This window comes from Meriones unguiculatus, chromosome 16, assembly GCF_030254825.1.
Source record: "Meriones unguiculatus strain TT.TT164.6M chromosome 16, Bangor_MerUng_6.1, whole genome shotgun sequence".
Taxonomy (NCBI): Eukaryota; Metazoa; Chordata; class Mammalia; order Rodentia; family Muridae; genus Meriones; species Meriones unguiculatus.
The window spans coordinates 38,325,959-38,339,758 of record NC_083363.1 but is presented as its reverse complement, the minus strand read 5'-3'; the positions used below and the strand labels follow the sequence as shown (position 1 = coordinate 38,339,758).

Sequence of the window (13,800 nt, the reverse complement as noted above, 5' to 3'; positions counted from 1 at the left end):
CAGAACAAGGAGGATTGGGAATACATCACCCAACTACATTATCCTAATCAACATGTCGCAGGGCCCACAGGAGAGACATAAAAACAAAAAACAAAAGCCCTCCAAAAGCTGACACCTAGCGTTGACCTCGGACCTTCAAACTCTGACACACACACAAGCACCGGCATGTAAGTAAGCACACGCTCATGCCCACAATTCTACTTTTATTTCATCTACCGTGTGGGAATGACACATTTGTCCCCGTAGTCTTTAACAGTTAATCTGAAATTTATCAACTCAGACAAGATACAAGATCGGCTGTCTCTAAAGGCTAATACACAAGCAGAATCACTTCACCCCAGCTTAGCTGCCTACCTTGGCTCAACATGCAACCTTGGTGACAGAATGCCAGCCCCATCACATATGAAACATCCTGTTCTCTGTGCACCAAGGTCCTGCTTCCCAGTGATGGTTCCCTCCTCTCCAATGACTCCCAGGATGCTCTGCACGCCTACTCCGGTTCCTTCACCTAGTGTCCAGAGATCTTGTGGTCACTTAGCAAGAGCCCCAGCTGAAGCAGCTGCTCTGACAAAGCAGGCACCCTGTGCATTTGTCTGTCTAGCAAACACCCCACTTATTTTTTTTTCACTTCTGCTTCTATGCTCTCCTTTGTCAAAATCTCCATATAGTAAGCCTAGGCTTTCCCAAACATGCTTGGTACATATGTCCTCCTAAAAGTGCATTTCTTGTACATTGATAAACAGATATTATCTTTTAGGACCGAACTTTCCCTGCCTGTGACTCCCACCCCCAAATCTTCCACTACCTCCTGCTATAACCTCTCTCCCAGCCAGGAACACAATCAAACAAAAGTAAACCTTGCCAAGAATTTTTGTCACTCTTACTTGACTCTTGGATTGTTTCTCAATTTCTTCAACTTTACGCCTTGTTCAATTCAAAATCAAAAAGCTTTCCTTAAACGGTAAGACTCACATTCCCAGTGTCCTACTGTATCCTGTCGCCCTCACTTTTGCTATCCATATACATTAGTGATCAATCTCCGTTTTTACTAAACTAGCCCAATGTTTAAGGACTAGCCTTCATTTCACCTAGTTTGTTTACATACGCCAACTCTCAAACCAATGCCTGGAATATTAGGAGGGGTTTGATGAGTGTTTTTTAAATAGGAGCTGGAAAGATGGCTCAGTGGGTAGTGTTAGCTATGCAAGCACGGGGGCTGACTTCAAATCCTTGGAGCCCACGACGCAAAAAGATGCAGGTCTGACAACTGCAATACCAAACCCTTACTGGAGATGGGGGCGGGGGCAGACAGTTGTGAGTCATTCCGCCTGGTTCACAGCAGCAAACAGCAAAGAGACTGCCTCAGACAGGGTCGAAGACAAGGACCAATATCTGAAGTCCTTCTCTGATCAGCACAAGCATGCCATGGCACTCCATTGTCTCATATGTAATGTGCACACACATGTATACAGACACAGTTACGTGTGAGAGGGGAATACGTGTGTGTGTGTGTGTCTGTGTGTGTGCATGTATGCCTGCGTATCTGTGTGTTCGCACGTGTATGTGTACGTCTGTGTATCTACGTGTGTCTGTGTGTGTGCTGTGTGTGTTTGTGTCTATGAAACAACTAAATGAAAGAGTTCCATAAAAAGCACTGTTCTCAGAAGCCAACTGCTTTGTGGCTACCAGCTCAAGTGCTAAGGGAACCAGTCACAGGATGAGTCAGCATCCCTCACCAACAGCAAAGTGTCTCTGCTGCAGACCGGCACTGCCTGGAGTACAGGGCTATTCTCAACGCGAGAAGTCTCCTGGGTCAAAAGTAAATCCCTTGAGAACAAGACTTCCTCTCTGTCACCTTGGTCTAGCAACTTGGTGGGGGGGGGGCAGTTACTAAAACAACTGCTGTGCTCCTGAAGGTGAGGCCTTTCTCTGGTGCCAAAAAATGTGCACATTTGAAAACCCAGAAATAAATGACTATGTCTGCCAGTATTCGTCTGAATATTAAGACACGGATTGTATTTTAACACCCACTGCCTGGCTTTCTAGCAAAAAGATAAGTATTACCAGAGGTAAGAGAGAGTTACACTATTCCAGAAGGCATCATACGCACTGAAAAGCAAGAGGCTCCGCTTTTCCCCCTATTCTCCTTGCATATTCTACTTCGACCCTTACCCCACTCATGTCATCGCTAAGAACCAGGGTTTTCCAATACAAGTTGGGAATAATGGTTTAAAGCTGTAGAAGTACAAGATGCCACAGAAGCACAGGGCCTCATTACAGCGATCTTGTTTTCGGTACGATAAGGAGAGGGACATTTCCAGGTCCGCTGCTCAACGAAGGCTTTGGTGGCTAGCCTCCTTTAGGAGTGCCACTGAGAACATGAGCCTTCACTTCATGGCCTCAAAGGTTCTGTGGTATTGTCGAAAGATAAAGGATTGCTCCTTGTGGGTTTCGCTCCAGTTGTGAAGTGTTTCAGGAAAAGGAAAATAATAAAGAAATCTGCCTCCATTCAAAGGTCTCAAGAGCTTGGGACATTATTATTTTACTACATATTTTTAACATAATGGACTTTATTTTTTTTTTTTAGTTAAAAGAGAACAAAAATTGATTCAGTAACGGAAAATGTGAAAGAAAAGATTCCTACGTATGAACTGCATACATCCATTTTTTCTAGAGCAGCACAATAGTGATCATGTTAAATATGGGGATGCTTTACCTATCATATTTAGCGAAACAGACAGTTGTGCATGCCCTCTATGACCTGAACATGCCAACATACACAGTGACAATCTTTCTGGGAAGGCTGAACCCTGGTCCAATGACTAAAACACGCTTTATTTTCTGCTCTTCATTCTACCAGACCAGACTGACCAATGTTTTTTTTTTCTGAGGAAGGGGTGGCACATGTCTTGGGAGGGGGAGTACTATATTTAACTTTATATCAGTCAGAAGTATAATTACACGTTCGAGAGTTTTTAAGTAGATGTCTGAAGCTTAAAAGTTTCCTTTGAATATTCTCAACCATGTTTGTCTAGAAAAACCAAAGAATGAAGAAATTTTTGCACATTTCATCTGTAACCCAGGCAATGGAAAAACATTTTAAGGGGTAAAAAAGAACAATTAAAAAAAAAAGTCACTCTTTAACTGGCTAGACAGAAGCATTAACTGAAATTTCTTCCATGCTACCCAACGCAAAGTACTGTTCTGCAAAGAATAATTTGTGATGAAATGATAATAATTACATTTCTAGGTGTGCTTAAAATACAACAAAGTTGAGAAAAGCATGAGAAAGGGAGAAGTCATTTTCTGTTTGGGCATCCCAGAATTGAGAAAGAATTTTCTTTATTTAGCACACCCTACTGTAACCAGTATTTAAGCCACACAAATGCAGCTTGTACAAACTAAAGTTAAAGAGTATTTAACTCTAGTGATGTTGAAATTTTGTCTGAGAACCATTATGACTAAATCTGGGCCTCTTCTGAACAAGGAGCGATGGCAAACTTAACTCAGACCCCTGTTCCTGTGGTCTTGCCATACTGGAAGTTTAAAATTGCCCATGACATTTCCATGGACAGCATTTTAGTCTAAGCTAATCAATTACTCTGACAGATTAACATTATTTTGGCATAGTGCATGCAGTAAAATGAAATATAATTATTTTTAAGATAAAATCTGATCTTATCTTTTTTGTAATGAAGAGAGAGGCAGATCAGTAATTGCAAGAAGCAAAAACAAAAAAAAACCTATCTTTTTAAAGTAAATGATAAAAAATTCAACAAATGCTATACTGTGGTTTTAGAACTTAATTCAGGAAGACTTCCTCAACTCAGGAGAAAAAAAAAAAACTCAATTGAATTATAAAAGAAAAACAAATACAAGATATCGTCTCAAAAAGCTTAAATATATGTCCAACAAAAAAATTGACAAAACTTTTTTCAGTTTAAGCCAGTGATCTACGTGCCAGTAATCACAATGGCTTAGGTCATCTAGTAATGGATAGTCTAGAAACTCTGAAAACACACAATCAGTGATGCCAAAAATGAAGAGACAAAGAAGGACACCTCAAATATGAGTTTTCCAAAGTTTAAAAAAGTATGTATTTTCTATCCAAAATTTATTCTAACTTATTAGTAAATTACATATATTCAGCCCGACAATATTTATCTTTAGATGAGTTTAACACCTGTCTTCATACATGTACTATGATTGACACAATTTTGCAAACACAGTTTGTATTAGGCTTAATAAAGATTTGACAAGCTTAATGATAGCTTCTCTTCTTAAGCTATAATTAGATTTTTTTAAAGATACGAACAAAATCTGATCATTAAACACTTAAGAAAGATATAACTCACTAACACAAAGTATGTATAAATTGCAAAACTGCTTTTAAAGGAAAAAAAAAAGCCAATAATGTCAAATCATTCTCAAATAGAAACTGCATCATCGTTTGAAAACTTCATCAACACTGAAAGATTATATTGAAAATAAAAAGTCAACTGTGAGTACTTGGTCATACATCTAAACATGCTTTTTTTTTTTCTTTAACATTACTAAAAAAAATGTGTGATGCTGGTGAATATATGTGGTCTCATGTTCTCTAACTTAAAACAGTGATATGGGCCTATACTACTTTGAGTTTTAAGATATACATCTGGATGTCAACATAGTGTTTCAGCTTGAAGTTATTTGAGGCAACTTAGTTATGAACCCTGAACACCAGGCTTCTCGGTGGAGATGCTGACAGGCCCCTAACTCAAAGGGGGCTACTGGTTGCACAGTTGACACATTCTATATGCTCTGTCTACCAGACTAACCCTCAGCTACTGAGCTGAATTTGCAAATTGCTTTGTCCTGGCCCTGAAATCCTCTGTGACAGAAAGGGCCTAGCATCCTCCAATAGAAGGCCTAAACTATTTTAAGGTTTCAGTGAGATACACCTGAAAGAAAGTTAAAAATATTTATTTCCATTTCCTTGACACCTGAAAGGACTCACTGTTTCTAAAGTACAGACCCTTGGTAAAAGCACAACGGTAATAAATAACTACGTGAAGACCGCTAGCCGTTTTGTATTTTACATGTGCAATATAACTGAAATAAGGACTCTTTTAAAATCTCCAGATTATGTTACACGAACAATACCAGTAAATACCAATACCAATAAATACCTTTTAATACAATCCACTGTCAAAATCATGTGGAAGTGTTGTTTTAAATTGAAAGATATCAAAACCGTCTACTGAACTTATTTCTGGCTGACTGCAGTCAGTTTTGTGTAAATACTGTGTTGATTTGAACACTAGATTTCTCAACAAATTTGTCTTTTCCTCTCAGTCAGGGTGGGGGTGCTTTACGGGCGTTTAGCTCTCTGCTTCCTACCTAACAATACTAGAACTTATTTTGTACATGATTCTGGGTATGATAGCCAAATTGCTGTCACCACATTTGAAACGGGGACTTCTTCATACCATTTCTTCGGTGCAGATGTATTTGATTATGTTGAGAGAATATAAGAAGCCTGCTATGCTCATGCTTTTATTCCCAAAGCACGCTGTCTTTAAAAGGCTGTTGTTACATCATTGAAATGAAAATTATAAAAGTTGCTGTCAAAATCCGAACCTCCAGATATCCATATTTTTAAAGAGGAGAGATGAAACTATTAGGCGTGAGTCTCTATGATTAACCCACTCTGTGAATCCATTACACAGATGGAAAGAACACAGACAGTCAGTCCCTAGGTTAACTCAATGTATTACAAATTTAAATATTATAATAAGCCCTATGTTATCCATGGCCTGTTTACTGGTTAAAATGAGGGGGGAAATGCACTCTGTGATTAGCATGCTTCACAATAAAGAAAGAAATTCATTTTCATAGTAGTTTTAGGAACTAGCTAGACAATCCAGGTTTGAAATCCAAGAAAAGTTCAAACTGAATCGCATTTCGTCTTTACACCCAAATCTTTTCCCGGAAGAATACTTGTGCCCAAAGTCAACGCAGCATTTAAAGCGAACAGTTCAAGACAGTTCTGTCCTGAGCACAGTCCGCACCAGGGGGTTCGAACACTAGACATTGGATTAATAAGGTTAAATCTTTACACTTTAAGGCATGCCCTTGCATTATACAAAACATGTACTCGTTTGAAATTTTTCGCTACTTTCTTTCAGGTTCGGGAAAAGACTTTTGCTTGGTTTTGTTAGAATGGTGTCTACCCTCACAGAGGCTGCCTAGATAATTCTGAGCCCCTGTCTGATAAATGTTCTAAAAGATACCTCTCATATGGAAATATCATTTTCTACAATTTCACCTATATCTGACCTTTCCACATGAATCTACAAAATGGATGCTCTCGAAAGAAGAAATTATTTTTAAGGACCACTGGTTGATCCAACTACAAAACGAAACTTGGGCTAGAATGCAACGCACACCTCCTCCATAATAATCCATTCAGATTTCTGTTCAGATAGAAGACCTAAAGAGATAAGTGCTCTAATTGACCTGGACCACCCACACATGGAATCTGAATTGCTGCGTGGGGTACCCGGTGATCAACAACTGGGAAATGCAAGCGGCCCCGTGGGAGTTTGGCACCAGAGTCCAAGATGAAGGAACTGGCGCAATTCCTCTTTTTTCTTCTTCTTCTTCTTTTTCCCCTCTCTCCCTTTCCTTCCCTCTTGTCCATTGACGCCGGGTCCCAGGCCCACCCGCTAGAGCTGGAGGTGCCCTTGGACTTATCTCTCTTGCTGGCTCACCCCTCTCCATCCCATCTCTGTCTTCTAGACTAGCGAGAGGGGACAGCCATCCACCCAGCAGTTTCTTCTGGGGTGGGGTCGGGGGGTGCTCCGCACCACCGCCACTGTCTCGGATGTCTCTGGAACCCCAACTGCATCACGGATAAGGCCAGAGGCTGGGGACCCATACACCTCCAACCTGCCACGACTCCCTCGGCTACCTGTGCTGGCAAGCTAACGGATTCAGGCGAAGGAGGCCGGGGGGGGGGGGGCACACCTTGGAAGCCAGGCCTCGGGCGGGAGCCACGCACAGACCTTTCTAAGAAGGGACGTGGGGCGGGGGAGGGGGTCCAGCTCTCTCAAGGCAATAAAGTTTTCGCCTCCGTTTTCGTTCCGACCAGCCTAAGTGGCTCCACAGGATTCCCTCTCCCTCCCGTGCGGAGCGAGGCGGGAGGAGACGGCCTCAGCCCCGGGCCCCTGTCCCCGACGCTCACTCCAGCCCTCGGGGACCCAGCGCCCTGAACCCCCGCAGCTACCGGGCCTCGCTAAAAGCCGAGACCCCGACGGCCCCGCCTTCCTCCAAGTAACGGGAACTCGAGCCCGCCAAGGAGGGCGCGGACGTCCCCGTCCGTCCCCATCCGTCCCCGCTGTCCCGCAGCCATCCCCAAGTTTGCTGGGCACCCTCAGCCCACGCGCCGCGGCTGGCACCTCATCCCGCCCCGGGGCGCAAGCGTCCTCTGGGGCCGGCGCCCCGCGGGCACGGAAGGCACCTAACCCGGGAAGGGGACGCTTGGCCCGGAGTAGCGGCCTGCGGCTGGGGATAGGGTGCGCGGAGGAGCGCGTGGGATCCCGGAGAGAGAAGGCCGGAATGCCCGGGAGGAGTGCGGGGGACCCGCGCCACGGGGGAGGGGGCGGGGTGAAGCCGGAGGCTGGAGGTTCGCGGTGGGCACCTCGGGGCGTCTGGGGCTGAGGAGCCCCGGCAGGGGAACGGGCAAGGTGGCTGCCCGGGAGCCTGGAAGGATGAGCAGGCGAGGCTGGGATGGTAGTGGGCGCAGGTGAGAAGGGGATCGCGAAGGGGGGAGGGGGAGGTGTCACCTTGGCCCCCCGAGTCCTGGCCACCGAGGCTGGAGTGTTGGAGGACCCCCGTGGGCACCGAGCCCCCTGGCGGGCAGCCTCCGCGGGAGCCCCGGCCACGGGCTGGGGGGTGGCCAGCCTCTTACCTTGAAGGCCACGGGCAGGGTCTTGTTGCAGCGCCAGTGCGAGGGCAGCACGGAGCACAGGAAGTTGGGGCTGTCGGTGCGGACCAGCTCGGCGGGGTGGTCGGCGATGATCTCCACCATGGTGCGGTTGTCGTGCGGCGGCCTCAACCGGGGCACCGCCGCCGCCGCCGCTGCCGCCGCCGCCGCCGCCGCCGCCGCCGCCTCCTGCTGCTGCTGTTGCTGCTGTTGCTGCTGCTGCTGCTGTTGCTGCTGCTGCTGCTGCTGCTGCGCAGCCACCACCGGGCTCACGTCGCTCATCTTGCCGGGCTGCAGGCTGCTGGAGGGGGGGCTGAAGCGCCGGCTGGTGCTCGGATCTACGGGAATACGCATCACAACAGCCACAAGTTAGCGAAGTGGCCGGGGGAGGGGGAGGAGGGTGGAAATGGGGGGCGAGGAGGAGGAAATCGAGGGGGTGGAGGCGAGACTCGGGGGTTGTCGGGGGGGTGGGGGGAGATAGAGGACGGAGGTGACGGGACTGAGGAGGTGAGAAATCAAGTTCGAGGAAGCCGACTGCCGGGCGGGCGGAGTCTGCCGGGGGGCCGGCGGCTGGCGACCAGACGCAGCTGGGCTTGGCGGGTGGGGACACCGGAGAGGCGCAGATCCCCGCGGGGAGGCTCGGGAGCCCCGGCGGGGGCCGCTGCGAGCAGGGCGCGGGGGCGTGTTTGGCCCGGCCGAGGCGGGGGACTTGCAGTTAGCAGCAGCTCGCGGTGTGGGGGTGCCCCCCTGGGGCACCGCGTCCTGGGTGCGCCCCTGGGCGCCCCGCTCCCCGTTCCAGTTGGGCCGCGGAGCCCGGCAGGTTCAGGAGTCCATCCGGGCGCTCCAGGCGGCCCCGCGCTCCCCGCCACCTCCGAGGCGGCCGCGGCTGCCCGGCCTCTGGCGCCGCCGCCGGCCCGCGCCGCCGCCTCCTCCCGCCGCGGCTGCTCCGAGGCCGCTGCGCGCTCCCCGCGCCGCCTGCGCGCTCCGGCTCCCCCGGCCGCCGCTCCTCGCTCTCCGCGCCTCTCCTCTCGCCCGCTCGCTCGCCGTCCGTCTTCTCCCGGCGGCCGCGTCCCCTCCCGCGCCGTGCGAAGCGCCCCCCGGCCCACTCGCGCGTGTCGGGGTGCCGGGAGGTAAGTGGTGGGGGGGCGCGGATCTCGGGGCCACGGAGCCGGAGCCCGCGGCTCGCAGCCGTTGCCGCCGCCCGCCGGCCGCGGAGAGCGCCGCCGGAGCTGGAGGGAGGCGGTCCCCGCCTAGGGCATCGCCGCCCGCGTCCTCGGCTTCGCCTGCGCCCCGGGCCCTGGAGCCCCTTCTCCGTCTGCCTACGCGGAAGCCGGGAAGCTGGAGAGCCGCAGGCTGCTCCGCCGTCGTTACTTTTCGCTGTAACTTCAGACTTCTCAGCACTCCTCACCCTCCCCCCCCGATCCCACCCCACCCTACATCGGCTGGGGGGGGGGCAGATTTTTAAGGGCTTCGGGGTGGGTTTTTTCTCCCCCCCCCTTAGGTGACACCAAAAAAAGTGGGTGACAGGAGGGCTTGTCCAAACAGTTTCAGAAACTCGAGTGGATGTCTCGACAATTTTTCTTATATATTCATTCTTGTCATTCCTGGAGAATAAGGACGGATTGCCTTTTTTTTTTTTAAGAACTGAAAAAAAAATGACAGCTCGATAATTAAAATAAGTTGTAAGTTGCAAAAACGCCTACGGGGGGGGGAGAATAAACAGTGGTTATCCGTGCATTTTCAATCTTTGATTAAGTCCAGTCTCCGTCTAGTGTCTTAACTTTCTTCCTCGCCGCTCCCCTCTTTGCGGGGGGCAGGAGTAAAAATAAAAAGTTATTTTAAAAAAAAGCTTTAGTAATTATTTATTTATGTATTTGTTTCCCGGCCTGGGGGAGGGAGGGAGGGGAAGAGGCGATTTTGGAATCCCCAAAAGGTTGTGGTCGAGAGGGTGAAGGAGTGTTGGGGGGCTGGGGGTGGGGAGCGGCGGTTTTTACCTAAAATGTGGTTTTTGGAGGCTGGGATTTCTAATGATTAGGTTTTTGTGGTTTATATAGACACGACTCAAGTTAAGGCGATCATTACGCTGATGGGAGTCAGAAGCACGTGGGTGTCTCCGACCAGCCTCGAATTCTGAGCCTTCAAAACAAATCAAACAATGTGCGTCGCCCACAGAGGCCGGGAAATCCGCTGGAGGCTATACCCCGAGAACCAGGCAGGAGCGACATCGGGCGGGTCACCTCTCCTGTGATGTTCTGTGTCCTGCTTAGCTGATTGTTTCATAACTCCCAAAGCTTCCAAATGGAATCATTTGCCAGTCCTAACAAAGTAGTTGACACAGTCGTGATTTCGTGAAATTAATAAAATTTGGATTCTACCCCCGCCCCCAAACCCCGCGCGCCAGCGCGTCTTGGAGGACTGAGGGAGAGAAATAGCTGGGTAACCCATCTCTCACCTCTTAGTTAAAGCTCTTCACACAGCCATTAATTGGTGCTTTTATTGTTAGTTGCAAATGCTGGAAGAGACCTGTCACGACCCTCCCTGTCGGTTTTTAAAGCGCCCCTGCTACTCTCGGAGCCCCGCGCGCCCGCAGGGCCCAGGAAAGGTACCCACGGCACCAGAGGTTTGTTTGCGCCTCTGCTGGACTCAAGATCCCGCCGAGTGCAAGATAAGCGAGGACCTCTGTGCTCGGGTGGCCTAGGAACCTGTTTCCCGTGCCTGAGCAGTGCTCCGGGGGCTGAGGAGTGGACAGCGGTGGGAGGGAAACTGGGGACCACTACTGTGCCCTTCCTCTCTGTGTCATTATTTCTCCTGCCCTTTCTGCTTGCTCTACTGATAATCACACACACCCCTCCCCTGCGTCGGTCTTTCCGGGTCTCTTGCTTGCCTTCTTCCCCCCCACCCCACCCCACCCCGCTCCATTCTTCCCCGAATCCTCCCTTCACCTCCCTGTCTCTCGGCCTCCCTCTCCTGCCACCGCCGCCGGCTCCCTCCAAGCCACCGAAAAGCAATTCTACTCTGGCAGCTGTGACAGCCGCTCCCCACCTTACTCCTCGCAGCTGGTGGCCTCCGTGCCCCTAAGCTCTCGGGTCCTGGGCCACTGAGGCCGCTTATCCCAACACACACTACAGGTGCAGCGGGCTGCTGAGCTGTCTCCTAAGGGTGCCACTTTTAATTATCATTTTGATCGCAGGGGAGAGCTCTAACCCCGAATACCGCCGCGTAGCTGTGCACACTAGTCTCCGAGGCCACAGAGGCCAGCTTAGAAAGGGAAGCCAGAAGCCAGGCTTCCTTCCCCTCTGAGAGAAAACTGCACCCACCGCCCACCGCCCACCTTCCTTACACACTCACTTGTATTCTCACACGGTCACACACTGAAGTCATGCCACAATTACATGCATGGCTAAAGGTGGGACTGTTTTCTTGGAGGGTGGGGGGTAACACATCCAAAGACATGGCTTCTGTTTTCACTGCCCCTCTTTATAAGTGTCTGAGGACTAGAGGGGAGGAGTCACAGGAAATGGATTGTGTCTGCAGTCAGAGAGAGGTGATATTTAGTCCTCCTCCCAGGAAACCCATAGAACCTGGAACTTCCAGAAACTGACACACTCTGAGAAACAGTCCATATTTCAAACAGGGGCTTTTTCCAACAAGAAATTCTAGGTTCGTTTGAATATAAGAGATTCTATCTTGGGGACTTTTCCGACTTTGCCACCATTGCTGTTTAGTTGCCACTACCTTTTTTCTTCCTTCTTTCCTTCCTTCCCTCCTTCCTTCCTTCCTCTTTCTTTCTTTCTTTCTTTCTTTCTTTCTTTCTTTCCTTCTTAATTTTTTTTAACTCGATGGATAATGAGACGTGCAGGCCTCAATAGTTGGGAATTTTAAGGGCAATTTAATCAATGGTGAGCTTATTTATTTTAATTAATCATATCCGGTAATTCAGCTTTATAGCCTTCCACGGCATCCTCCCTCCATTAAACATTTCAGTAGAACTAATGTAAGCAGCTCTTGGAAGCTCCCAGTCTTGGATCCCTTAAAATATCCTACAGTTATTTATAATGTGGAAATGAAATTTTCCACTGAATGCCCTAACAACGGCTCAGGTATCTGGCACAGTAGATTTCGCTCCGCTTTCAAAAACACTCTCGCAGAGCTCTCACACTCTCGGCTGGAACTGATGGAGCCTGGAACCGGTGAGGGCTTGGCTCTGAGCACTCAAATTCAAGAAGGAAACTTTTCCAACAGCCCCTTCACCCAAGCTTCCCCTAGCAGTAAATGCACAGGGAAGAAGGTCAGGCTCTTGCCTGTAAGTTTTTGCTGCTGTGAAACGCTTGCTCTTGCTCCACAGCTTAGATTTTCTTCTACATGAAAATATTCTAAGCAAAGGCTGACTGAGAACACAGCTCTCTGCAGGAGCATGATGAGGTCCTGAGCCACACACATAACCCCCCCACCCCAAAAAGATCAGATTAAGATGGTGTGTTTGAAATCTTATGCTGGGAAGGCAAGACAGGTTAATCCCTGGGACTCGGTGGCTAGACAGACTCCCCTACTCAAGGGTCCCCAGGCCAGTGAGAGCATGTCCCAAAGGACAAAGTGGACTGCACGTGAGGAATCATACTGGGGGTTGACCTCTGGCGTCCTACACACACACACACACACACACACACACACACTTCCAAACCCACTGGATTTTCCTTCAGAAATATTCTTTTCAGTTGCGTGTCACAAGACACACACACATTTTTTTCCTGAAGTTTTGACTGCTCTAGAAGGTGCAAGCACAACTCCTCCCCCCCCCCCCGTGCTCTTTAATGTTTAATATAACTGTTTAATGACAATACCTGGCAATTCTAACTCTCCAAAGAAAAGCTGATGTACCGAACTCCCAAACCAGGAATAGAATTCAGGCTTCTTTCACATTAGTTTCCCATCCTAACTCCTTCTATATTATTTTATATACTTTTTTTCCATGATGAAAAGTGAAGAAAGCTCCTGTAAAATCTTAAAATACTTTTCAATGAACCAGCTAATAAAGTAGGATGGCCAGTGGAAACGATGACCACCCGAAGCTCTCTGAGAGTAGGAATGTGGGGGCTGTAAGCACAGCCATCTTTGGAGACTTTTCTTTGGGGCTTGATTGTGTTCGGTGAGTCTGGAGAGTCAGCTCTGCCACAGGCCAGCAGCTACCACACAAGGACTAGATCTGGACCCAAGACTCTTCTTGACTGGCCTACATGCTGCAGTGTTCTGTGAATGCTGTATGCCTGTTTGCATACTCATGGGCACACTGTGTGTGTGAGTGTGAATGCATTTGCAATAGAGGCCCTAGGTTGATGTTGGGTAATCATCCTGGGTTGCTCTCAAACTTGCTAGCCAACTTGATCTGGGGATTCCCTGCTCTTTGGAACCTAAACTCAGATCCTCTCTCTTTTATGAAAAGAACTTTTTAAAATGTTTACTTACTCGTTTTATGTATTTGGGCATTTTGTCTGCATATGTGCCTTGCACCACGTGGGTGCCTGGCACCCTCCAAAGCTAGAATCAGGTGTTGGACTTCCCTGGAAACTGGAGTTACATCACATAGGTGCTTGGGATCAAACCCAAGTCCTCTGCAAGAGCAGCTAGTGCTCTTAACTGCGGAGCCATCTTTCCAGCCCATGATAAGCACTTTAACCACTGAACATAGGTAGTATTTTGATGGGCTCATTACCTCTGTTTCATTCATGGTTCCACAAGGAACACACGTGAACATACCAAGAATTTTCCAGTTTACAGTGTGTTCACAAGTTCTACATACTCTTTCAAGACAGCTTAAGAACTCCCATGGTCCCGGG

General features: G+C 48.7%; 1 protein-coding gene and 1 long non-coding RNA gene across 8 annotated transcripts in view; one reads left to right on the top strand and one right to left on the bottom strand.

The window, feature by feature from the left end:
• Window positions 1-13,800, bottom strand: part of Runx2 (RUNX family transcription factor 2) — a 319,119-nt gene that overhangs the window by 234,842 nt on the left and 70,477 nt on the right. For all 7 annotated transcript variants that reach the window (XM_060369678.1, XM_060369677.1, XM_060369674.1 and 4 more), the window contains exon 3: window positions 7,952-8,304. In XM_060369678.1, coding sequence (XP_060225661.1) covers window positions 7,952-8,304 — 353 coding nt within the window. The remainder of the gene's footprint in view (window positions 1-7,951; window positions 8,305-13,800) is intronic.
• Window positions 7,091-10,340, top strand: LOC132648383 (uncharacterized). Its single transcript, XR_009586792.1, has 2 exons — window positions 7,091-7,786; window positions 10,021-10,340. It is a non-coding gene; the product is annotated as an uncharacterized LOC132648383 (long non-coding RNA).